The 27365-nt window shown below is 40.1% G+C and overlaps 1 protein-coding gene across 2 annotated transcripts in view; it reads left to right on the forward strand.

Annotated features, from left to right (window-relative positions):
- The window catches only part of LOC143983218 (interleukin-1 receptor type 2-like), a 36378-nt gene extending 14141 nt beyond the window's left edge, over window positions 1–22237 (forward strand). Inside the window, exons 5-10 of one of the 2 annotated variants that reach the window (XM_077482659.1) lie at window positions 4875–5049; window positions 8545–8607; window positions 10765–10897; window positions 11141–11286; window positions 16549–16679; window positions 21658–22237. In XM_077482659.1, coding sequence (XP_077338785.1) covers window positions 4875–5049; window positions 8545–8607; window positions 10765–10897; window positions 11141–11286; window positions 16549–16676 — 645 coding nt within the window. In that variant the 3' untranslated portion in view covers window positions 16677–16679; window positions 21658–22237. The remainder of the gene's footprint in view (window positions 1–4874; window positions 5050–8544; window positions 8608–10764; window positions 10898–11140; window positions 11287–16548; window positions 16680–21657) is intronic. The other variant, XM_077482660.1, reaches the window with a different exon arrangement.
- The last annotated feature ends 5128 nt before the right edge of the window (window positions 22238–27365 follow it).

Below are 27365 nucleotides of genomic sequence, written 5' to 3' on the forward strand. Positions count from 1 at the left end.
ATGTCTGACTGTTGGTATGATGTTCTTGTTATGAAATGCTGTATTCATTTTATGTTAGATGTAACGGGACGCACACCTTCCAAAAAAAAATATTTTTGTCTCATCAGTCTACAGAATATTTGCCTAAATGTCTTGGGGATAATCAAGATGTTGTGTTCTTTTTGGTCAGCAGTGGCTTTGGCCTTGGATGCCATTTTTGCCCAGTCTCTTTCTTATTGTTGAATTATGAACACTGATCTTACCTGAGGCAATTGAGGCCTGCAGTTCTTTAGATGTTGTTCTGGGTTCTTTTTATGACTTCCTGGATGAGTTGTTGTCATGCTCTTGGAGTAATTTTTGTAGGCCGGCCACTCCTGGGAACATTCACCACTGTTCCAAGTTATCTCCATTCATGGATAATGGCTCTCCCCGTGGTTCACTCGAGTTTCAAAGCCTTAGAAATGGCTTCCTAGACTGATAGTTTTTTAGATTGTGGCATGATGTGTGGTTTTTTGTGATCTGTTAGCGTGCTTCCCATTGTCAGACAGCTTCTATTTATGTGATTTCTTGATTCAACAGGTCTGGCAGTAATCAGGCCTGGGTGTGGCAAGTGAAATTTAACTCAGCTTTCCAAAAAGTTGTAGTTAATCACAGTTCATTCATGATTCAGCATGGGAGGGGGGCAATACATTTTTCACATAGGGCAGCTTTTTTCCCTTAATAAATTAAATAATAATGAAAAAACTGCCTCTTGGATTTACTCGGGTTATCTTTGTGTAATATTAAAATGTGTTTGATGATCTGAATCATTTAAGCGTGAGAAATATGCAAAAAAAAGAAAAAATCAGGAAGGGGGTCAAATACTTTTTCACACAACTGTATTGATACGATATAATTTGATCAGCTTGAATGCATTTTCTTTTAAACTAAAGCCCGATTTGCCTAATCTATTATTGCAAATGAGACCTCCTATTCTTTAGATAGTCCCTTTCTCAAGCCATATTATGCAAATTAAGACAATCAAAGCAAGCAAATTTACACAACAAGGCATGTGGTACACAACAAACATTCCATCTGTCCGACATTTCACCCGTTGAGACATAATGTCCCAGTTTAAGGAGCCAGGAAGATGTAAACCAAATGTGGTAAGAGAGCAAAAACCAAACCGTTACTTGACCATATATGCATGTTTAAGGCGGTAGTCAGGACCCAGATGATACCACTGCTCTAACCATTAATTAATTTCGTGACCCAATGTGACAGAAGAAAGGGGAGTGAAAAGTGGGAAAAGTTATTAAGGACAGAGGGGCTGTTGAAGACAGGGACTAGACAAAAAGGAGATTAAGTGATAGAGAGAGAGAGTAAGAAGGACGCCCACCTAACCCCAAGCCCCCGCACCTACTATAGGGGATAGCCCCCTTAGCTGCTGAGTTTGGGGGCCTCCATCCTGTCCCAAAGTTCCCAAGTCCTATTATGCTTGTTAAGGGTGTTATTTAAGGAAGCTGTCATGTGTTCCAACCGTTTGACATCTCTAATTCTGGTGTGCAATTCGACCAGTGAGGGAGGTTCCCTTTTTTTTTCATTTTAGGGCTATTAAGCATCGTCCGGCCATCAGCACCTGGGCTAAGAGTATTTTGGAGGACTTTGTGAATGAGACAGGAGGGAGGCCTAATAAGAAAATTTTAGGATCCAGTGGGATCTGCACCTCAAAGATGGCTTGCAGCAGAGACTGAACTGTTACCCAGTAAGGAGTGATCTGTGGGCAGGTCCAGTAAATATGATACAACGTACCCACAGCTCTGTGGCAGCGCCAGAAAGGAGAGTCAGCCAATGGGTAGATAGAGTGGAGCAGTTCCGGGGTTTGATACCAGTGAAGCATGATCTTATATTGGTTTTCCTTGTATAGGGTACAAATGGAGCTCTTAGGTGCCCGTGACCATTTTGTTGGGATTTTATGTGATAGACCAACACAAAGTGGCACATAATTTCGAAGTGGAAGGAAAATGAAAAATGGTTTTAAATTTTTTTTACAAATAAATATGTGAAAAGTGTGGCATGCATTTGTATTCAGCACCCCTGAGTCAATCAGCTCTGCACATTTAGAGAGTGAAATTTTTGCTCATTCTTCTTTGTAAAATAACTCAAACTCTGTCAGATTGGATGGAGAGCATCTGTGAACAGCAATTTTCAAGTCTTGCGCAGATTCTCAATTGGATTTAAGTCTGGACTTTGACTGGGCCATTCTAGCGCATGACTATGCTTTGATCTAAACCATTCCATTGCATCTCTGGCTGTATGTTTAGGGTCACTGTCCAGCTGAAATGTGAACCCCTGCCCCAGTCTTAAGTCTTTTGCAGACTCTAATGTGTTTTCTTCTAAGATTGCCCTGTATTTGGCTCCATCCATCTTCCCATAAACTCTGACCAGCTTCCCTGTCCCTACTGAAGAAAAGCATCCCCACAACATGCTGCCACCACCATGTTTCACGATGGGGATGGTGTGTTGATGTGATGTGGTGATGGGTGATGTGCACTGTTAGTTTTCCGCCAAACATAGTGTTTTGCTTTTAGGCCCTAAAATTCAATTTTGGTTTCATCTGACCAGAGCACCTTCTACCATATGTGTGCTATCCCCTCACACTCTTCCATAAAGGCCAGATTTGTGGAGTGCACGACTAATAGTTGTCCTGTGGACAGATTCTCCAACCTGAGCTGTGGATCTCTGCAGCTCCTCCAGAGTCTCCATGGGCCTCTTGGCTGCTTCTCTGATTATTGCTCTCCTTGCCCGGCCTCTCAGTTTAGGTGGACAGCCATGTCTTGGTAGGTTTGCAGTTGTGCCATGCTCTTTCCATTTTTCGATGATGGATTTGAACAGTGCTCTGTGAGACGTTCAAAGCTTGGGATATTTAAAAAAAAAAAATAACCCTGCTTTTAACTTCTCCACAACTTTATCCATGACCTGTCTGGTGTGTTCCTTGGCCTTCATGATGCTGTTTGTTCACTAAGGTTCTCTAACAAAGCTCAGAGGGCTTCACAGAACAGCTGTATTTATACTGAGATTAAAATACAAACAGGTGGACTCTATTTACTAATTAAGTGACTTCTGAAGGCAATTGGTTCCACTGGATTTTAGTTAGTGGTATCAGGGTAGGGAATCAGGGGTTTGAATACAAAAACACACCAAACTTTTCAGATTGTGATTTTGTAAAAAATTGTAAAATATGTTGAAAACCATTTATCATTTTCCTTCCACTTCACAATTATGTGCCACTTTGTGTTAGTCTATCACACAAGATCCCAACAAAAATACACTTACGTTTTTTGATTGTAACGTGACAAAATGTTGAAAATTTAAAGGGGTATGATTGCTTTTTCAAGGCACCTATAACACAGCAATAATATAAATATGAACAGACTTCTAAAAGTCATTCATGTATTTTTAGTGGATGAAGCACAATTTAAAATGAAAGCTTGTGGGGCACTCTATTTCTCACACAGAAAGTTTAGTATGGGAATAACTTTTTCATATGGTAGGGGGAAAAAGATGCTTAAATGTTTTATCCAACTAGGCTGCTGAAATTAAGCCATACAATTTCTTAGATTTTTTTTTTTTTTTTAACCCTAATGATGTTTCTCAGGGATCTGGGCCAATAGTGATCCTATTATTAGAAAAGTACAGGGCTCTTATTGTTGGCTTATAAGATGGTGACAGATCTTTCCATGCAGCAAAAAGCCAGGCTTGCAGCAAGAAATGGTCAAATATATTGATTATACAAAAGAACAATATACTGGCTCTGTGGTCACCATGGTCATCTCTACACTTTAGGTGCAACTCATAAAGCTTTACTCAAGCCCAGGGCACATTATTTTCGTGGTTCACGTGGCTGTTATTTTCAAATCGCATTAGACTAAACTTATAAAGTACATTTTTGAAAATAAGTTTTCTTATCTTGGTCATTTGGTTTCATGACTTACAGTAAGGGCATTCTCTGATAGGAGAACCGCTGAGTAGACTGAAAATAAAATTTGAGATATACAGATAATGGAATTTTTTGTGTTGCTGGATGTTGTAACTCAAGATTTAAAGTTGAAATATTTTATAGATGACTCCAAGATAAAGTGGCATGCAACAGGCAGGTCTCTAATCTTGCATATATCAAACAATGTATTTCCTGGAACAGACAGATACATATGGAATACATTTATCATTTATTTCCAGTCAATGATCTCAATCTGTTCATCCCACCCCTTTCAAAACTGTACTGGCTTGTCCTTGAACGCTATAATCCTTAATATATATATATATATATATATATATATATATATATATATATATATATATATAGTATCTCACAAAAGTGAGTACACTCCTCACATTTTTGTAAATATTTTATTATATCTTTTCATATGACAACACTAAAGAAATTACACTTTGCTACAATGTAGTGAGTGTACAGCTTGTATAACAGTGTAAATGTGTAATTTCTTCAGTGTTGTCACATGAAAAATAATAATATATATATATATATATATATATTTTTTTTTTTTTTTAAAAGGATCTTTATTTCTATCCATTTTACATACTTTACAGCACAAAGCTTCCAAGGCAAGTCTTGAATTGATTGCTAGTTTTAGGAAACTTATTATTTCCACATTGACAGGAGAATGAGGTGGAAGTGTTTGGAGTACCCTTCCTTTATTATTAACAGGTAAGTAAAAGAAGTTCACAGGTCACTGAACTACCTCAGCTTAAAGGAAAAAAGACCTGAGCAGTTACATGGTGTTTTACTATTGTCATCTCAAGGGTTAATTTTATGTGTACTCTGTGTGTACATTTCAGGCAATAAAAATAGATCCTCTTATTTCTCAATATGTCTATTTTTTATTTTTAAATAGAATGGAGAACCTCTGGTGGATGAAAACTCCAGATTTCAGTATTTCGATGGTGCATCATATGCTTTAATAAAGAATGTGCATCATGATGATGCCGGGTATTATAAATGTCAGTTCGACTTCACTCATGAAAACAGACACTTCTCAGTCTCCAGGATTATACAGCTGCAAATTATAGGTAATTTCTAGTATCCTAGGACTTTTAATGCTTTAAAGGGATTGTAAATTTTTTTTTTTTTTTTTAAATAATAAACATATCATGCTTACCTCCACTGTGCAGCTCGTTTTGCACAGTGGTCCCGAACGTGCTCTTCTGGGGTCCCTCTGCGGCTCTCGCAGCTCCTCCCCACATCAGATAACCCCCTAGGAGAAGCGCTCCCGGGGGGTTACCTTGTGGGAGTGCTCCCGAGTCCAGCATTCGTCATCCATAGAGGCTGAATGGAGGACTCGGCCCTGCCCCCTGGCACCCACGTCATTGGATTTGATTGAAAGCAGCGGGAGCCAAAGGCTGCGCTGCTATCAATCTATCCAATCAAGAGCTGAGAACCCCTGGGTAGAGAGACAGGGCTTCCCCATGCATCAAGTTCTAGGGCTCAGGTAAGTAAAACGGGGGAGGGGGGCTGGGGGGGCTGGCAGGTGTTTTTTTACCTTAATGCATGGGACGTAACCTAGGAACAACGATATGTCTCCTCTCTCAGTCCCTCCCATCCCCCACAGATTAGAAACACACATAGGGAACACTGTTAACCCCTTGTTTGCCCCCTAGTGTTAACTCCATCCCTGCCAGTGAATTTTTTATGGTAATCAGTGACTATTTTTAGCTCTGATCGCTGTATAAATGTCAATGGTCCCAATAAAATGTCAAAAGCGATCTGTCCGCTGATTTGTTTGAATTCGGTACTATTGTAATTTGAGAATTCAGATACATCCGAATTTCCAAAAACTGAAAATTCTTCAGAATTTCAATTTGGAACAAAACGAAATGCACGTGTCTAGAATGGGGTGTAGGGAGGCCTTTGCCGTGAGGGTGCAGGAGAAGTAGTAAAGAAAGATATTAAGGTTTTCAGCTAGAGGGGCTTTACCTTCTTCTGAGTGTGTAAAATCAGTCCAATAGAACCAAGTTTTCCTGCAAAGTTCCTGTTTGTTTTTAGAAGAGAGGACGAGATCCTCCATACACCTTATAGCTTCAATTGAGGTGGGGTTGGGATCCATAAATTTTTTTATAGGGATCCAGAATTTGGTCATGTTCAGGAGATGACAGAGTACAGATCACTTGTAAGTTGGAATGGGAATTGAAGAGTGATGCAATAGGAAAAATAACGGACAGTCTGATATGATAAAGTATGTGAATTTCTGGGAAATCTTCCTGACCTCAGTCCAGCAGGGTCTCAATAGTGGACAAGGCCAAAATATGTGTAAGGCTGAACCCTTGGCCATGTTATCTCTCCAGCCAGGGCCGCTGATAGAAATCATGGGGCCCCGTACAGCCTACCTGACGGGGCCCCCTTCAGCTCCACCCTGTTTTCTCCCCTGGTCCCTCCTCCAGCCCCACCCCTCCCCAGATGGTCAGAGACTGCAGATATAGTACAGGAGATGGTCAGAGACTGCAGACATTCCACAGGAGATGGTCAGAGACTTTAGACATGGTACAGGAGATGATCAGAGACTGCAGACATACTACAGGAGATGATCAGAGACTGCAGACATTCCACAGGAGATGATCAGAGACTGCAGACATACCACAGGAGATGGTCAGAGACTGCAGACATACCACAGGAGATGGTCAGAGACTGCAGACATAGTACAGGAGATGATCAGAGACTGTAGACATAGTAGAGGAGATGGTCAGAGACTGGATACATAGTACAGGAGATGATCAGAGACTGCAGACATAGTACAGGAGAGGGTCAGAGACTGCAGACATAGTACAGGAGATGGTCAGAGACTGCATACATACTATAGGAGATGATCAGAGACTGCAGACATAGTACAGGAGATGATCGGAGACTGCAGACATAGTACAGGAGATGATCAGAGACTGCAGACATGGTACAGGAGATGATCAGAGACTGCAGACATGGTACAGGAGATGATCAGAGACTGCAGACATGGTACAGGAGATGATCAGAGACTGCAGACATGGTACAGGAGATGATCAGAGACTGCAGACATAGTACAGGAGAGGGTCAGAGACTGCAGACATAGTACAGGAGATGATCAGAGACTGCAGACATAGTACAGGAGATGATCAGAGACTGCAGACATGGTACAGAAGATGATCAGAGACTGCAGACATGGTACAGGAGATGATCAGAGACTGCAGACATAGTACAGGAGATGATCAGAGACTGCAAACATAGTACAGGAGATGATCAGAGACTGCAGACATAGTACAGGAGACAGTTAGGGATTGCAGACATAGTACAGGAGATGATCAGAGACTGCATACATAATACAGGAGATGATCAGAGACTGCAGACATGGTACAGGAGATGATCAGAGACTGCAGACATGGTACAGGAGATGATCAGAGACTGCAGACATGGTACAGGAGATGATCAGAGACTGCAGACATAGTACAGGAGATGGTTAGGGATCGCAGACATGATTGATTCAGGAGATGGTCAGAGACTCCGTTTATGGCTGAACCCAGTGTACATATATAGTATATAGTATCACAGGGCTGATCCACTCTATTTAAACCACCTCTGCAAGATCAAGTCAGTGATTTGCCTTTGAAAGTACAACCAAGTGACAGAAGACAGCTTCACATACAATTTCCAAAATACTAATTTTCTTACAAACAGTGAACTGGTCAGGATTACTGAGGACAGTAACCAGTTAATGGGTCTGTGAAGCTTCTAGCCTGATTTAGAAGTAAATCCTTCTCCAAAAAAGAATTAAAATATCAAACAATCTGTGCAGCACACAGAGCTCTGGCTAAATAGTTGATTATAAGCTGAAATGGTTAAAAGCTGCTACAGAGTCTTCCAGGAATCTTATCAGTGTGATCAGACAATGTGCAGGTCAGGTTAGGCAGATAAAAAAAAAAAGTAACCAGCAAGACAAGAGGGAGGGGAGGCTGAACGATAACCTGTACACTGGCTAATCCCACGGAAGACACTGCAGCCAGCCAGTTACGTGTAACTGTGCTCCAGACGATCCTGTTTCCTGCAGAACTTGTATTGCTGTAGTCATACCTCCTTGTGTCTCCCTCCTGGCTCTCCCCCATTCAGCCCCACTCCAGCATTGTTTACAGTTAAAGGTGAGCGGGCTGAAGAAGGGGAGGGCTACACTTTTTTTTTTTTTAATTAGTTACTATGCATTCTTTCATCCCTGTTTATATTGCCTGGGCCCCCCCTGGTGGCCAGGCCCGGTACAACAGGGCCAGTCTTACTGGCTTATCAGCGGCCCTGTCTCCAGCAATGGTCTTTGGAGTCAGGAAATTGTTTATATGATGATCATAGGAGTTCTGTACCACCTAGAGGGTATCTTAAATTTGGTTTCTTAAATTTGTGTTCAGATAGAGGATCTTAGGGCGTAGTGTAGGATTCTATGTTTTTGTTGTGGAGAGAAGGTCACATTCAAGTCTTGTTCCCATTTGCTTTGAATGTACATACTGTACCTTTTATCATGTTTTATGACACCTCTAAATGTCTTTTGCTATATCCAGGTCACGAGAGAAGACATCCTGTCATTGTTCAACCAAGTCGAAAGATTATAGCTGCTGCCATAGGTATGACTCATTTCTAATTATAATGTGATATACAGACAGGGAGATCAGGAAGTATCTTTCATAATGACATGCAAGGGAGTATGTGGGTCATAATGGGAAAAAGTGAAAATCTTAAGTATTTTGACTCAACAGCTGAATAAGCTCCTATTTTACAGAATCTGCGTGATCTCTATTCCTCAAAATGGGAGTGACTAAGTTTTGTCTACTATTCTGTAAACACATTTGCAATTGATCTTACAAAAAGATTCTGGAGTTTTCTTTTATTTTTTTTTCAATTTTACATCCATTTTTCTTTTGTACAATAAATGTTTGTAATTTCATTATTATTCAGTTTTTGTTTTGTTAAAACATGCAATTACCAAAGAATGTCCTGAATCAACATGAAACTATGATATAACATACATGAAGACTTTAATGTATGTTTCATATGTAACCTATTTATGAAGGTTCTTCCTTTCTAAAGTTTTATATATACTTGTATTTCATATGTAATTAATGTTTTTTCATGTGGTTCGTGTGCAATGACAATACCTCTTTAATAAAATGTTTGTAATAAAAAAAAAAAGGTCTTATGATTTAAGATTCTTGAGAACTGTTATCCTTAAAGGATCAGTTCGCCTTTTGGAACATTTTACATGTTCTGCCCATTTTTAGGGTGGAACATGTAACATGTTTCCACTGTTGCAGCGTCTCCTCGATCTGCTGCCTGTAGTGACAGCGAGCTTGGGATCTTCTCCCCAATCTTGCCGTTACAATTTAAGAATAAAAAAAAAAAAAACACAGCCACGTTTATTTATTTTTTAAATTGTGACAGCAACATTGGGGAGAGAAGATCCCCAGCTCGCTGTCACTACTGGCAGCGGAATCACTACAGGCATTCACAGAGTTCTGTGAATAGGAGAACTACAAGTACTGAAAGCCTTTACCGCTGATGGCTTGTAGTTCTCAATGAACTACCAGGGCGCTGTTGAGTGCTCTAGGTAGTTCATTGATGGTTCCTGGTAGTATGTAACTGCCTGCTCATATGATCTGCTGATTGTGGGTGCAATGCTTTGCAGGCTCCTAGTGAACAAAAATGAATGCACTTTTTTTAATATGCAAAAAGATGTGCATTTATTATATTTTTAAAAGGTGAACTTATCCTCTAACAGCCAAGGACAAGCCAGTGTGTATTTTTTGATTCACCAGCAGTTGGTATGTGCTCTCTTTTGGGATAAAGTCTAAATAGTGGCTTGCTGTATATTGTGACAAGGCTGCTGATAAGACAGTACAACCAGCCCTGTTGTACTGGGCCCAGGCCCGAGCAGCTAAATAGGGAGGCCTGGGCAGCTTTTTCTGTTCATTTCTGCCTAAATGAATACATAGATGTACCAGATCGCAATCCTGCTCCCAATTGCTTACCAGGACTTGAATTACATTTCCCTGGGCCCCACCAGTTCAACAGAGGGGCCCAGGAGGTGGGAGCAAAGAAGGGACTTTTTTCAATTTCAGGGTATAGCGTATCTCCCAACATTTTGAGATAGGAATGAGGGACACCTACTAGCAAATGTATGTAGGAATAGGACACACCCCCTGCCACACCCCCTTAAAGGAGAATTAACCCCAAAAAAAGGTTAATTAAATCCACGAGTCCTTTTTTAACCACTACTATTCCTTTATATTGGCTTTTAAAATGTACAAATGCAGCAATTTAGAAATCAGATGAAAGGTTTTGCACTGGGAAACACTTTTTTAAAGATAAAAAGCGCATTTTATGTGCAACTTTATAGATCAGACCAAAATGAGGGACAAATGAGGAGGAATGAGGGACAGGGGGACATTGCTCCAAACTAGGGACAGTCCCTTGAAATCAGGGACAGTTGGGAGGTATGGTATAGACGGATAAAGTTGGTTCTGCTGCTCCGCTAAACTACAGTGGGTGGGGGGGTAAGTGGGATTGGGGGGGGGGGCCCATCAGTAAGGATGATTGGGGCAGGTCAGAAATGTATTCACACAGACATACAGCTACTTTCAAGAAGAAAAACAAACTTTTTATCATGGTAATATCATGGAAATTTTTTTTGAGCGATCAATTGGAGACAGCTACATTGCTTACTGTATAAGAAGACATTGTTTAGAACAGCCTTTTTAAAGGTTTATTATTTCATTCTCCCAAAGGTTCCAAGTTAGTCATTCCATGCAAGGTGTTTACTGGTCCTGATGAAAGCGGTCTTATGGTGTGGTGGCTGGCAAATCACTCTTTTGTTGATGACTACTCTGCAGATGGTCGTGTGGTAGAAGGTACATTGCAGTAAGTATTTTGTAGTATAACTTTAAAGAGATTGGACACATTTGTTTTTCTAAAAAATATCTTTAATACAAAAGGGCTTTATTGCACAATACATTTTCACCATTCATCATTTTGACGGTATGATTTAGTTTGGTGGCTCAATTTAAGTTGTAAATTAGCGAGTTTATGTTCATGGGCTAAATGCCCTGTTGTAAAACCTTTGTATGCTTCTGTCTAAACATTAATATCTCCTTTGCATTGCAGAAAGACTATGGATACCACTGGTCAGTATTTCGAGGTCCCACTCATCTTTGAGCACATTGAAGAAGAGGATTTCAGCACAGATTTTAAGTGCATAGCCAGCAATGATTATGGCCAAGAAGTCTTGCCAACACAAATAAGACAAGCAGGTATTGGGAGCAATGTCATCATATTTATTATGTTAGTGGTTCATAGAAACTCTGTATAGGTGTATACAATATTGCAGAAAATAATCTGCTTGAACAGTGCATGATTTGTGTTTTTTTATTTTTTATTTCTTGAGCATGTAAAATTATTATGGGGGGGGACTTTTTGTAAAGACCCTCCATGCTATAAAAAACATGGTTCGTGTATGGCATGCATGAATACATTGTAAAACATTGCAGTAGTCTGCACTGAAAAAATAAAATAAAATATGTTCATGCTTCAAAACAAAAAACATTTGCAGAAAAAAAATATATTATTTAGTCCTGGGTTAAGGGCAATAGGTTAAATTAAAATATTACTTCCCTCTGAAGATCATTTAACTCTTATTTTCTTGCTACTTAACCTGTTGCCCGCTAGAATTAGGTGCCCTGCTTTCCTCTCCTTCTGTATTCACAGGCTTTACTGAGAGTAGCGGGTGCAGGGTCGGGACAAGGGGTGGGCAGGAGAGGCAGCTGTCCTGGGTGCAATGGTTTATGGCAGGGATGGGGGCACTCTGACCTTACCTCTAAGGGAAGGAGTGCTGATGGGGGGGTGCAGTTTGTCATCCTTGTCCCGAGCGCTGGATGACCTTGTCCTGGAACTGAGTGGGAACCATTGGCTCCTGCTGCTGTCACTCAAATCCTGTGAGGGGGGAGCTGGGGGGAGGGGGCATGGCCAAGCCATACTGTGTGTGTGTCTATGAATACACAAGGCCCAGCTCGGAAACACACCCATATGAGTGCCCCCATAGCACACAGCTTGCTATGGGGGAACTCAGAGAAGAGGAGGAGCAGACAATTGCACAAAGCAGGTAAGAATGAATCTGTGTTTTACTTTAGTTAAAAAAAATTTACTTTAGTATCACTTAAAGCAGTATTTAACCCAAAACCAAAATGTAATACATCGCAGATTACCAATCCTTAAATGTAATGTCTGTATTCATTTATTAGGGCCTTTTCTCCTTTATTCTCGACTAGTAAACCAACCAGTAACACATTTGCTGTTATGCCGCGTACACGCGACCGGACTTTCCGGCAGACTAGGTCCAATGGTCTTCCGGACGGACTTTCGGCGGAGTTCCAAAGTACTTTCCGAACGAATGGAGTTGGCCACACACAAACGGACTGAGTCTGTTCGAAAGTCCGTTCATTTTTAACGTGATGATGCAAGATGGGACTAAAAAAGGAAATTCAATAGCCAGTAGCCAATAGCTTCCCTTGTGTCGTATTTGGTCCGTAGGACCAGCATACAGGTGAACAACTTCCCAATAGGAATTGAGTCCGTCGGACAGATTTGAAACATGTTCTATTTCTAAGTCCGTCTGATTTTTTTTTAATGAAAAACAATCGGATTAGCCCACACACGATCGGATTGTCCGACAGCCTGATTCCATTGGACCTAGTCTGCCGTAAAGTCCGGTTGTGTGTTCGCGGCATTAGATGTCCTATCAGATTTAGATGGACTTAAAAAAACAAATTAACACCTCAACAACAACGCAAGCAAACACAGTTACAATAAGAGTCCATTCACACAGGGGCAACGCGAATTCCAGCGAGACTTTGGGAGGCAACTTGGACACGACTTGAGTATGAATCTCAGTGCGACTTGAGGCAACTTACAAGGCAACTTGAAGTTGTCTCCAGGACAGGGGACTTTGCCAGTGGCCAATAACATAATAATCAGCTCTGTGGGAGGGAGGGGTTTGCCTAGAAAACTATTTTTACTTCCTGGAAAGTTGCTTCAGTTAAGACAGGAGATCCGGAGGCAAATTCCATTGAAATCAATGGGTACAAGTTGCCTAGAAGTCGGTTCGAAGTAGTACAGGAACCTTTTCTGAAGTCGGAGCGACTTCAGTAGTGTACATTAAGACGGCTCTCATTCACTTACATTGATTTTATCATGTTACGCTACTTGAGGCAACTTGGGACGACTTCAAGTCGGATCCAAAGTTGCTCCTGTGTGAATGGACTCTAACAGTTTTTTTGTTTCATTTCGGAATTAAGGTTTTATGTTTTACTTAAATGATTAAAAGCTGGCCATTGTAAGCACCCTCGACAGTGGTAATTGGTTTGTCTCAACACTTTACCTGTCCTTTTTGCTACACAGCTTAGTCTGTTAAAGGAAGTTGAAAAATAACAGACTTACTGGCTGGATCGAAATGTGAAAATGAAGGGAAAAAAAGCCTAAAAAAGAAAAATTAATGCAGCCACTATATCTAAGTATTAGTAAGCTGCAATGTATTACATTTTCGTTTTTGGGTTTAACACTGCTTTAATAATATAAGTTTATATTGGGGCTATATTTATCCATGTCCACTCTTAATTAATTGTATATTTTCATCACCAGGCTTCATCAGCCTTTATTAAAACAAGGTCATGCCAGGACTAAAATATGAACAATAAATCTGTCTAGCTTTCGTTTTTTGGCCAACTGATTTTAATCTGGAAGTATGGTTCCTTTCTTTCAATAGAAACATGACTTGACTGCAGTAAGGGATTAGTATAGAAAGTTAACTTACTGTAAAATGTATGAATGCACTGTTGCACAATAAACCACATTGGGCAAATGTTTGCTATTATTACATAACACAAATGACAACTGTAATCTACAAAGTAAACAGTAGGCCACATTTGGCCAATGGAATACAATCTGGTGTTTAAGAATTTAATATACTGCAACATGACTGCCAATTTTTTGATTGGCATATGTTCATTTTGCATGTATTTTGGATATTTCAAGGGCTGATTTCAAATCTCTTTTTTAATGCACAGGAATACATACTTTTTCCCACTTGACAGGGCTTCACAGTTTTCCCACTTGACTGGGCTTTTTTCCATGGGGCAGCATATATGCGTATCTGTCTTTGAGACTGGAGCCCCGGGTCCCATACTAATAATCAGAGCCTGGAACTCCCTGTTCTGGGCCACCTGATCGCTGTGATTGCCTCTGATTGGTGATTTGTGAAGCCCTCCAATGTGTTTCTCTCTCTGTGAATGGAGGGGATACTCTCTGTCTCCTTGCAGAGAGAAAATAAATCAACTGTGTGTAATGAAATGAAAAAATATCTAGATCAAGGTTTGATCTAGGTCAGTGCCAGGGTTAATGTTTGGGTCAAGTAAGGATTAAAGGTCAGTATATTTTGGGCAGGATAAAAAAAAAGCATTTTTAAAATTAATATCAGTGTCACTTAGCATCAGTGTGTTTTAGGTAGGATAAAAAAAAAATGTGCACTATTTTTTCTGGGCTGTACTACAGTACACGCAACAACTAAATTACATATATGTGATATCCACGCAGTCACCTCAATCCAATCAATACATTTCCTATAGGTAGCTGTTTTCAATGATATGTGTCCCCACACCAAAGCCAGATATATTCAAAGCAAAATTGTAGCGCTAGCAAAACACACTTGAATATAAAAAATGATGCAGTTAAATATTTTACGAAAGAACAACCTCTACACACTGGTGTCCCTTTTGGTATTAATACTCCCACTACAGGGTATACTAATACAATATACCCAAATATACAGTGATATTTATAAATACGATCGAAAGAAAAAAAAATGTAAACTGGGATGGTGTGACTCCCCTTACATGCACTTATATATAACATAAATGTGTCAGAACAGTTTATGGAAACACTCCAAACAAAAACTTCAACATGCATATCTTCACTCTTCTCTTGATTCCATGAATAAATGTGGATAGCAATCCAAAAACATGCAATCTTCTTATTAATGCAAATAATTCTTAAACGATAACGTGCAAAAAGACACCATGTGACTCCTCCACCAAAGTTCCTAGCAGCTCACCTCCCTCCATAGACCATATACTAACACCAAGTGACTCCTTCACCAAAGTTCCTAGCAGCTCACCTCCCTCCATAGACCATATACTAACACCATGTGACTCCTCCACCAAAGTTCCTAGCAGCTCACCTCCCTCCATAGACCATATACTAACACCATGTGACTCCTCCACCAAAGTTCCTAGCAGCTCACCTCCCTCCATAGACCATATACTAACGCCATGTGACTCCTCCACCAAAGTTCCTAGCAGCTCACCTCCCTCCATAGACCATATACTAACGCCATGTGACTCCTCCACCAAAGTTCCTAGCAGCTCACCTCCCTCCATAGACCATATACTAACACCATGTGACTCCTCCACCAAAGTTCCTAGCAGCTCACCTCCCTCCATAGACCATATACTAACACCATGTGACTCCTCCACCAAAGTTCCTAGCAGCTCACCTCCCTCCATAGACCATATACTAACACCAAGTGACTCCTCCACCAAAGTTCCTAGCAGCTCACCTCCCTCCATAGACCTATATACTAATAGGTTATAAGCGCATTTGCCCTTTAAATTGGGACCAACTTCAGTAATGACAGCCAGTTCTCATATAGAGAGACTCTTAATTCGTTTTTTTTAAATAAATATTGAGGTACACTAGCCGCAGGACAAGTCGCACGAATGTGAAAGGGGCCTAAAGATGACAACTCTACTCCTCTCAATTGGGATATGAGGTTTTTAAAAGAACACAGAAGGAACCATCATCGTGCAACATGCATAGACCCTTGAAAGTCACGTGACGAAACGCATGAGGGCGGAGCCAATTACGTCATTGCATGATCGGACATCAAGCAATGCTGAGAGCTGATAGCGATGATTTATACTCCTTTAAAGGGCTAATATCTCTCTCTGATTCTGCTATTACACCTAAGTGCACTAGACATTGTGCACATGAAAATGTTAGTGTATCTTAAGTCATTTTTTAAAATAAATATTGAGGTTTTTATGCATGTTGCACAATAATGGTTCTTTCTATGTTCCGCTATGATGGTCCACAGGGCTCAAGAGCCAGCATGTGTTTCGTCAGCTGCCTCTGGGCATGATACGCCGCTTATAAATATATAATATATATAAAGATATAAACTTTTATAAATTTTTTTGGTTACTGTAAGCATAAAACTACTAGAGGCTTTAATCATGATTTCTGTTTACTCTCTTTGCATTAACGAGACTAGTTGGTTAGTCAGAATGAATGCTTTGTTTACATTTGTGTTTTCGTCACTCTTTGTTTTATGCCTCTGATAAACTATCACAGTACAGCCTCCACATTCGTTTGAAACAAAATTCTTTTGGAGATCTGCCTTGTTTATATCAGTGTTTGATTGCAGCACATATTAGTAAGCTTGTTATTTTTCTACATTTCTACAGCCTCCTCTTTTGCCTGGTATTTGGCAGCTGCCCCCGTCTTTGTGGTTTTCCTGGTTGTAGCGATAATATTCGTATACAAACACAGGAAATCGGTAAATAAGAAAGATTATTCTCTGACCAAGTCATAAATGGTAAATGTATTTTCTTCCTAATTTATGTGACAAATTAATCACTCAAAGGGAATTTAAGATGATATCTTTTTTGTTTGCGCAAGACTAAATAGCATGTTATTTTGTTTGAAGATACACTTTTAAATGCCTTTTAATTTGTAATGCTTTATTGATTTTGATGGTCTGCTAGGAAAATGTGAATAGATGTTGCTACAAATGCAGCTTCCAAATTTTACTTTGGTGAAATGGAAGAAACATCATTGCAACTGAGCATTGCTAGCACTACTATGAGCAGACAATTGGTCCAATAGCTGAGAAGACAGCTATTAAACCGCTCTTAGATTGTCAGTCTATAGTAAAAGTAATGTAGGGATAAAAAAATCAAACTTACATTCCTGAGGCCCACAATAGCTCCTGCCACATAAAAAATAGTATGTTCTTTGTGGGACTTATTATCTGCAAGCCCTACCCTCTTTCCCCCAAAATAAGACTTAGCATGAGTGTCGGTGATTGTTGAAATATAGGTCCTACCCCCCAAATAAGCCTTACCCTGTTTCCCTAAAAAAAAGACTTACAAGGCTTATTTGGGGGTAGGGCTTATATTGCAGCCATCACCGACAATCACGCTAGGTCTTATTTTCGGGGAAACGGTATTACATACAAAGGAATTGAGCTCCATGATAGTATGTCTTCATTATGGTTTTCCTAATAATGAAAGAAGGTTATTTTACACATTCTTAGAAGGCTAGCAATTCAGTGTACTACAGCAGACTTAACCACTTAAGCCCCAGACCATTTGGCTGGCCAAAGACCAGACCACTTTTTGCGATTCGGCACTGCGTCGCTTTAACTGACAGTTACATGGTCGTGCGACGTGGCTCCCAAACAAAATTGACGTTCTTTTTTCCCACAAATAGAGCTTTCTTTTGGTGGTATTTGATCACCCCTGCGTTTTTTATTTTTTGCTCTATAAACAAAAAAGCGTGACAATTTTGAAAAAAACGCATTATTTTTTACATTTTGCTATTATAAATATCCCCCAAAAATATATAAAAAAACTATTTTTTTCCTCAGTTTAGGCCGATACGTATTCTACTACATATTTTGGGTAAAAAAAAAATCACAATAAGCATTTATTGATTGGTTTTTGCAAAAGTTATAGCGTTTACAAAATAGGGGATAGTTTTATGGCATTTTTATTAATAATTGTTTTATACTAGTAATGGCGGTGATCAGTGATTTTTATCATGGCTGCAACATTATGGCGGACACATCGAACACTTTTGACACGTTTTTGGGACCATTGTCATTTATACGGCAATCAGTGCTATACAAATGCACTGATTCTTGTGTAAATAACACTGGCAGTGAAGGGGTTAATCACTAGGGGGCAGTGTAAGGGTTAGCTATGTGCTGGGGAGTGATTCTAACTGGGGGGGCGTGGCTACATGTGACATGTGACTGATCTCTGCTTCCGATCACAGGGAGCAGAGATCAGTAATGCTTTTACTAGGCAAAACGGGGAGATGCTTATTTATATACGATATAACTGTTGTATACCCTTTGTAGTAAATAGTAGTATCATGCATGCCCACACAATTCAGACATCAAGTGCCGCTAAAACTGCATGTCTCCAAATCTTTAAACTTTCATCCCTATAGGATCTGAACGTTCTTGCTTTATTACTCTGTACTATGGAACCTTTTATAGGATTCGCTCACTTTTCTGCTCCATGATTCATTGACATAAAGGGTTATTCTTGGGTATGTAATATGCAGACAGTCTCTGTGTGTATCAAGCCTGTATATACACTTACAGCTTCATGTACACAAGATGTTTATCAACCTCTCCTGAACGCTGGAACATAACAGCGTTTACAAGCCGCGTTTGTTTTCAGGAGCGTTTACTAAAGATAACCTCAGGAGACCCTCCCAAATGATTAAAAAGCACTAAAAACAGGTATTTATTAACTATTTCAGCCACTCTGTGAGAGAACAGTGTCTCTGCTTGTCTATGACCAGGAGCCATTATGTCATTGTATTTCAAATACAATGAGCTAATTGTGCTTTCAAAGGGGTACCTTTTTTCAAAGGCTGAAGTCTAAGCCCTTGTACACACGATCAGAGATTCCGATGGAGTGTGTCCGATCGGAGCGTTTTGTCGGATATTCCGACTGTGTGTGGTCTGCATCGGACTGTTTCCGTCGGAATATCCGTCGGACCAAATTTTCCAACTTGCCGGAAATATTTTCAGACAAAATACTCCGATCGGACATACTCCGATCATATGTAGAGAATTCCGATCGGACAAAGTGCCACGCATGGTCAGATCAAATTTCTACATCAAAGCTATTGGCTACTAGCCTGAACGTAGTCCCATCGTAACGAAATTACGTCATCACGTTCTGAAAGATCGGATTTTCCGACAACTTTGTCCGACCGTGTGTATGCAACAGTTTCGGACAAAATCCGACGGACAAAATCTGACGGATTTGGTTGTCGGAATCTCCGACCGTGTGTACAAGGGCTAAGTCAATGAAGTTGATGAAAAATAAGATCTGCTTAACTAAAGTGTCCCATACTATGTCTAGTAAAGGCATCAGTTCAGAATCCTTTGTAGATCCTGCTGGAAAGTCTTTGCCTGCTGGCAGACTATGTATTGTCCCTTGCATCTGCAGTCAGGAAAACAGGCTCCTTATATTGTGGTCAGTGAGAGTGTGCCCTCCTTACTTTAGCGGTCAGTGGAAAACTGACCTCTTACATTAGTGGTCAGTGGAAAATTGCACTTTAATGCCGCGTGCACACGATCAGACTTTTCGATGAACTAGGTCTGACGGTCTTGCTGATGGACTTTCGGCGGGGTTCCGACAGACTTTCTGAACTAACGGACTTGGCCACACACAAGCACACCAAAGTCTGACGGATTTGAACGTGATGACGTACAACCGGACTAGAATAAGGACGTTCATAGCCAGTAGCCAATAGCTACCCTAGCGTCGGTTTTCATCCGTCGGACTAGCATACAGACAAACTGTCTTTTTGACCAGACTCGAGTCCATTGGAAAGATTTGAAACATGTTTTAAATCTAAAGTCTGTCTGATTTTTAGACAGCTCAGGTCAGATGAAGCCCACACATGATCGAATTGTCTGGCGGATTCGTTCCGTCTGGCCTTTGCTGTGCAAAAGTCCGGTCGTGTGTACACGGCATTACATTAGTGGTCAGTGAAGTGTGCTCCTTATAATGGTAGTGAATATGTTCCCCCTTTCATTGGTGGTCACTGAAGAAGGACCCCACTTACATAAGTGGTTAGTGGAAAACTCCTCCCTTACATACTGTAGATGGTCACTTACATAGTGTCCCCTTGAATTGGTGGTCAGTAGAAAAGGGCCCTGTTAAATTGTAGATTAGTGGCAGTTAAATAGATGTTTGGGGAACATGGTTACTTCTCTTGAAAGACACTAGGTCTGTTTCTGGTTAATGATGTTGGTGCTGGAGCTATGCTGACACCTAATGGCTCATCTTTTTGCTGGAGCCTCAGAAGGATTTCACCCATCTTTACAGCTTTGGTATGTCACTGAGTTTGTTATAATGCTAGATTGTTTTGTATCTTCTGCAAAGCTGCATTGCATGTTACTTTCTGTGGGGGCACTGCCATCGTCTACTGACATTTTATTATACTTATACTATGGGATTGATTTACTAAAACTGGGAGTGCAAAATCTGTTGCAGCTTTGCATAGAAACCAAATCAGCTTCCAGTCATCGGGTAATGGATGATATCACCATGTGAAGTTACTTTGAACTTGAGGTTCATCCTAAAATAATTCCACCACAGAAATGTATGCCATTTTAAAACTGCTGGCAACACTGAAGTGTTTATTCCTTTTATTTGTTTAAGAATAGCTCTACCCAACATAGATACTTCATTTGTGGACAGGTATTTGGGGTTTGAAACACTTGGCTTCTTATCTCTCCCAGAAACTCTTGTAGTGAGATTTCCCCACCGTAGTTTATTTCTCCTTCCCAGTGCATAAGCCAATAATGATTACATTACTCTTATGAAGTTGCATTCTACAATTATTGGCAAGGATATAAGGCAAGTGTGACCTCATCACATGCTTTGTAACTGAAGTGAGATGGACTGAAAAAAATTAATGGGATTTTTTTGCTTTTGCGATGTAAGAATCAAATATGTGATTTAGCCTGCCAGCATTCAAATAAAGCTACTGCAGCAGTTGGTTCACACTGACAGTAGGAATGAAATTGTGCGAGTTCAGCCCCCCCACCAGAACACTCCGATCAGTGCTCCCTGCCATTCAGCTGTACTAACTAAAACTTGTAGTGTGCACCAGGCTTGAGTGTGTCATTTTCATAATTTCAGGAAATCTTGAGCAATGACTGATTTATGTGAAAATTGCATTGTATCACATTCTGCTGTAAAATGATATTATAAGGATGACGTTAATGAAATGGTTGTTTTGCCTTTGTTTGGACAGTCTGGCATTGTTGAAGTTCATCCAGATAAAAAGGCTAATTTTATAACTTCCTTTCCCACTGAATTCAGATTCTCCTAGAGGCCAATTACTGTTCTAAACAAAAGACCAGGCTTACAAACTAGTTTACTGTCATTTGCCTATGTTAGTTGTGAAAAAATTAAAATGTGAATAAAGTATTTATTTTATACCAAATGCATGCACAAAAAATGTATATAATATATTTTTTGGCACATCACAAAAATATATACCAGATTAATTGTTAAAGGTACTACAGTGCGGTTACTATACTTCCAAATTACCTTCTATTAGTAAAAAAAAAAAATCTGTTCTGCTACTTGCTATTTAGCTTAAGTGTTGATGACTTTTAATAATAAAATGTATTTTATATATATATATATATATATATATATATATATATATATATATATTTATTTATCAATGGTTAAACTTTTTTCCTAAGTTACTATATGGTCTAACAATGTATTCTCCTTGTTGCTTTCTAGGAACTGTGTTCTGGACATTGTTAACTCAATCCTCAAGGCCTTCTGATGAATAATCATATTCATGATGAGCAAATGATTGTTTCATGTTGGAAAGTGAGGATAATATATATAGAATATATATAGTAGATTATATACAGTATATGCAGTTGAATTAAATAAGCCCAGCTTATATGGCTCCATGCACAATGGGCGTTTGTAATCTGTGCTCTGAGCATTTGTCCTTGAGCGTTAGTACGGCTAGGTGCGGTGTCCAGCCCCATCCAACCACAGTTTCTGATAGAGTATGAAATGCTGCTGCCCATGGGGCTGGGTGGTAATTGTTTTGCCCTGCAGTTTACAGTTAGGGTAGCCAGTTATGCTTTGTTTGAAATGCCAAGGTCTGTTACAGGTTCACCTTAATGGTGAAATAAAAAATAATTTTTATTTTTACATTGGCTGTAATGAAATTATGAAAATTCATGGAGGTTTTTATGGTAAAATGGTATTAACATGAATGTAAATATTTGTATTATAATACTGTGATTTTATGCTGTTTAATATGTTGTGTAAATATAATAAAGTTATTGGGTCTTCATCATAATGTTTGATTTTATTGTGAGTACAACAATTATATAGTGAATACTGTATAGCAATACTTTTCAAAGTACAGTGCACCACACACTTAGATCCTATGTGACCCTAGTGTAATGGCAGGTGGATGGTGTATATATTCAGTCCTGGAAATCCTGGGAGATACAGTATAAGAAGCTGGGGATTGATTTGATCTACCATAACAGAAATATCAATGAAAACTTTGGATAGGCATTAGTGATTTTGGGCAGAGCTTGACATAACAAACGCATGAAAATTGTCTTGCCTGAAAACGTTGATTATTTAAAGCTCATCTCCAACCAAAACATTTTCTCGTGAATAAGGAGGCACCCTTGTAAATAGGGAGGAAAATGGGTTAGAAATTCTGTCAGCCTTTTATTCTGTTTCTGTGCCTCCAGTAGGGATATTTATAATAATTTTTTGTACCAGTGACACCAGGGCAAGACATGATTGGGTGTAACTGCGTCAGAAAGACTGTACATAGCAGTAAATCATGGCTAGATTTCTACCCTTTTCCACATATAGTAAAATAAAATGCTTTTGTATTTGAAGAGGTTTACCATTTCCTCTCACCACCTATTTGAAGTCACAGACTGCAATAAAAATTCAACAGAGGTTAGAAACTTTTCCCCACACTTTGTAACATTTTAAAAGCATATTGGACTTTAGCATAGCCTCAGCCGCACTATCCAGTACAATCCTTTTTTTCTAAGTTTCGAATGGAATAGGGAATGGACAAAGAAAGACATTTCTGTGACGAAAATGCCTAAGGATAATTAACAATGTATGGTTTCTATCAGGCCCAAACTGGGACAAACAAATAGTCCCAGACATTTTAGACTAAACAGCCCACGTGCTTCGTTTGCAGGTAAGTGTCACATAATGTGCTAGTATGCGATGCATACTAGCACATTATTCCTTTACTTTTCAGGGAATAATAAAGGGAAAAAAACAGGGTTTACTTACTCTTTAAATTTCTTCATTTATTAATATTTTGTTGAGGATTTTGGGTAGCCTCTTTGTAAGCCTAATAAGGGTAGACACACCACAGAACATGCATCTCCTGTTTATCAAAGATGGGACAGTAGGAGCAGTTTTCCTTAGGTTAAAGCAATAAGAAGGTATATTTTTAGAAGAGAATTCCAATTCATTAGCATTTAGGCAGTCTAGAGCAGTTTATTCTGATAATATTCAAGTTCTGGGGTCAATGTCACATGACAGAATTAAAGCCAGCAGTGTTGTTAGGTACCCTGTTTCCCCTAAAATAAGACCTAGCGTGAGTGTCGGTGATGGCTGCAATATAAGCCCTAACCCCCAAATAAACCCCACCCTCTTTCCCCGAAAATAAGCCCTACCCTGAGAATAAGACATAGAAGGACTTTAACCAGGGCTTATTTGGGGGGTAGGGCTTATATTGCAGCCATTGTCGACAATCACGCTAGGTCTTATTTTAGGGTAAACAGGGTAACCACTGACACTATTTCGCTAATTTCCCACTGATCACCAATTTTGGGGGAACCCTTCTCCACTGGCCAACAATGAAAGGGATCACGGCGCTAACCAGAAAGGTAGCACTATATTGATCAACAATGGGCACTTTTCCCCTGGCCACCGTTACAGGGGAAAATACATTGACTTCTCTATACCCCAGACATACAGCACTTCTGACTTATACATTTGGGTGTCCTGTGCATTGCACATTTTTTAACCACTACACTATTTGTTTGCCTTTCACCTTTATTTTTCATTTCTTTTAATTTAATTATTTGTATTGAATATCATTTTGTCATACAGAGGAGGGGTTGATAAACTGGGTGTTAAATACACTGTGTAGGCCACTGTCAGTGGGCCAGATTTTTGTTGGCTTTTTGAAGACTTGCTACCTACCTATCAGTTGTTGGATAGATGAGAGGGTAGGCATTGGTACATATACTTAAAGCACCACTAACAGAAATTTTACTGTAAAGGAGTAAGTAAAGAAGAGTTTATAACCCCTGTCAGTTGTTTTTTTTTTTTGCTATCTGTGTCCCATTGGGGAGAATATAAGGCTTAAAGGTGGAACCAGCACTCTGTAAACTTAAGACTGTATAGGGGCTTCAAGGCAGTATACATACTCCTTAGATGGGTCACCATAACTACTTGCAATGTGCACAAGCAGTAGCTTCCACCCATGTCTCCAGGATGCTCTTCAGCAGTGAAGTCTTCAGACCTGGTGCTCCAGGCCAAACAGCTACCTTCCTGCTCTACTTTCCTTGGATGTTCCCTCCATGAAAGACAACAGGGAAACATTTCAGGCCCCAGCTACTTTTCCCACAAAAGCAGGCCTGGAAGACACATGCCTCCAACAAACAGCCTTCCTCTCCTGGCAGGGCCCAGGAGGAAAAAGAAAACAAAGCTGGATCCTCCTCACAAGGCAGTGTTTGGGAGGCAAGAGAGCTTCCACCCCAAATATTTATATCCTCCCCCAGTATGCACCGCCAGCAATAAATCGGAATTCTCACACTATTGCCAAAGACGCTTCCCAAGAGCAAGCAGAAGCGACCAATAAAACAGAATTTAGGTTAAAACAACAAAAGCAGAACCATCAATTTAAGCTCAGCAGCAATACATATGAGTGTATGTATAAAAAAATGCTGTAACAAATGATCGCTGTATGGTTCGTAATATGATTATTTAACATGATCATCAGCTCCATCTAGTGGCCATAATGTGGTATTTTCTTTTGATTCATATACTCAAAGCGGAGTTCCACCCGTTTTTGTATTTATTAAAAGTCAGCAGCTACAAAAAGTTTAGCTGCTGACTTTTAATAAAAACACACTTACCTGTCTCACGGTCCAGTGATGCGGTCATTTGAACCCTTGCTTCTCTCCCTCTCCTCTCCACGGCGCTGACATCACTACTGTGGGCACCCGGCTGTGACAGCTTCTGGCTTCACAGCTGTGTGCGCACTGCGCTGTGTGTCCTGTGTGGCCGGGCAATCTTCTGGGACCTGTGACATGTCCCAGAAGATTGCTGGGAGAGAGGGGGAGAGGAGGAGTTTCCTAGGTGTCCCGGAGCAGAAGTGGGAGCTGTGTACAGGTGAAAACTAGGTACCGCCCCCCCCCCCCCCCCCCAAATTGTGGCATGTCAGGGGGTCAGGATTCCTTAAGCGGAAGTTCCACTTTTGGGTGGAACTCCGCTTTAAAGAAAATACTGCATTAAATAAACTAGATGAAGCTGACAATCACAGTTCATAATCATAGTAAAAATAATACTGTAATCATTCGGGGCACCTGTGGATAGTGAGGCTCCTGGTTAGTGTCTTGCAAATTACTTTGTATGTTGACTCCCCACTGATATTTTTGCATTTTTAAAAAACATGCATTTAAAAAAAAAACATTTAAGATGCATTTAAATCTGTTTACATAAGCTGAGTATTATTTTAATATGTTTTAAAAGTACTTCCAAACACATTCCTTTTAATTCAGTAATGTGCATATGTGTTAAATGTATTAACATGTTAAAACAAACCAAAAAGCATGGATGTGCTCCATAAATCCATGTGAAAACATTTGCATATTTAAAACATAAAACTGTGATGTAAGACAGTGTAAATATCGTATTTTCCATGATCAACTATGGTAGAACTATTCTATCAGTATGTATACGATATTGTCAAATGTATTGGGACCCCTGCCATTACACAGATGAACTTTAATGGCATCCCAATCTTAGTCCGTAGGGTTCAATACTGAGTTGGCCCACCCTTTGCAGTTTAAGCAGCCTAAACTTTTTTGGGAAGGCTGGCCACAAGGTTTAGGAGTGTGTCTATGGGAATGTTTGACCATTCTTCCAAAAGTGCATTTGTGAGACTTGCAGTCTCTCCTCTAACTCATCCCAAAGGTGTTCTATGGGGTTGAGGTCAGGCCCATCAAGTTTCTCCACCTTAAACGCACTCATTCACACTATATTGCCAAAAGTATTGGGCCACCGTTCCAAATCATTTGGTGGAGGGGGGATTATGGTGTGGGGTTGCTTTTCAGGGGTTGGGCTTGGCCCCTTAGTTCCAGTGAAGGGAGTTCTTAAGGCGTCAACATACCAAGACATTTTGGACAATTTCATGCTCCCAATTTTGTGGGAACAGTTTGGGGATTTCCCCTTCCTGTTCCAACATAACTGCGCACCAGTGCACAAAGTAAGGTTCATAAGGACATGGATGAGCGAGTTTGGGGTGGAGAAACTTGACTGGCCTACAAAGAGTCCTGACTTCAACCCGATAGAACACCTTTGGGATGAATTATGCCGCGTACACACGGGCGGACTGTATGGCGTACTTAGTCCGTCTAAACACATTTCAGCGGACAGTCCGCTCGTGTGTGGGCTTCAGCTGACTTTTTCAGCGTGCAGTCTGGCGTACTAAGTATTTCGGATTTTTCAAAATTCTGTCCGTCGTACTTTGGTTTTAGTGGACAATCCGCTCGTCAGTAGGCTAGTTCGACGGACTAAGAATGGCGCATGCCCAGAAAGGATTTACACGGCGGAAGGGTGCTTTGCTGTGTATTGGACTTCCTATTTCTAGTCCCGTCGTACGTGCTGTACACGTCATCGCGCAAGCTTTCGATGGACTGTTTGTGCATCCGTGTGTGGTCAAGTCCGTTCAGTCGAAAGTACGACGGACTGTCCGTCGGATTGTATGACGAACTAAGTACGCCATACAGTCCGCCCGTGTGTACGCGGCATTGGAGTGGAGACTGTGAGCCAAGCCTTCTTGTCCACCATTAGTGCCTGACCTCACAAATGCGCTTCTGGAAGAATGGTCAAACATTCCCATAGACACACTCCTAAACCTTGTGGACAGCCTTTCCAGAGGCGTTTAAGCTGTTATAGCTGCAAAGGGTGAGCCAACTCAATATTATGGGATCATATAAAGAACATTGAATTTAATAAAATAGACTCAAAAATTAAATATGGTTGAATAGGCCGTGCCCTTTATTATAGGTTTAAATAATACAATAACTCAAATAAAATATATAATATACTATTCAAAACAATACTACCAAATATATGTAGTTTTTTCACAAATTATGTATATATACTGTAACTCAGCTATAAAAGCTTGAGCTAACCACTCAAGT

Source organism: Lithobates pipiens, unplaced genomic scaffold, assembly GCF_037356315.1.
Source record: "Lithobates pipiens isolate NorthernLeopardFrog02 unplaced genomic scaffold, aLitPip1_a1.2 Scaffold_16, whole genome shotgun sequence".
NCBI classification, from domain to species: Eukaryota; Metazoa; Chordata; class Amphibia; order Anura; family Ranidae; genus Lithobates; species Lithobates pipiens.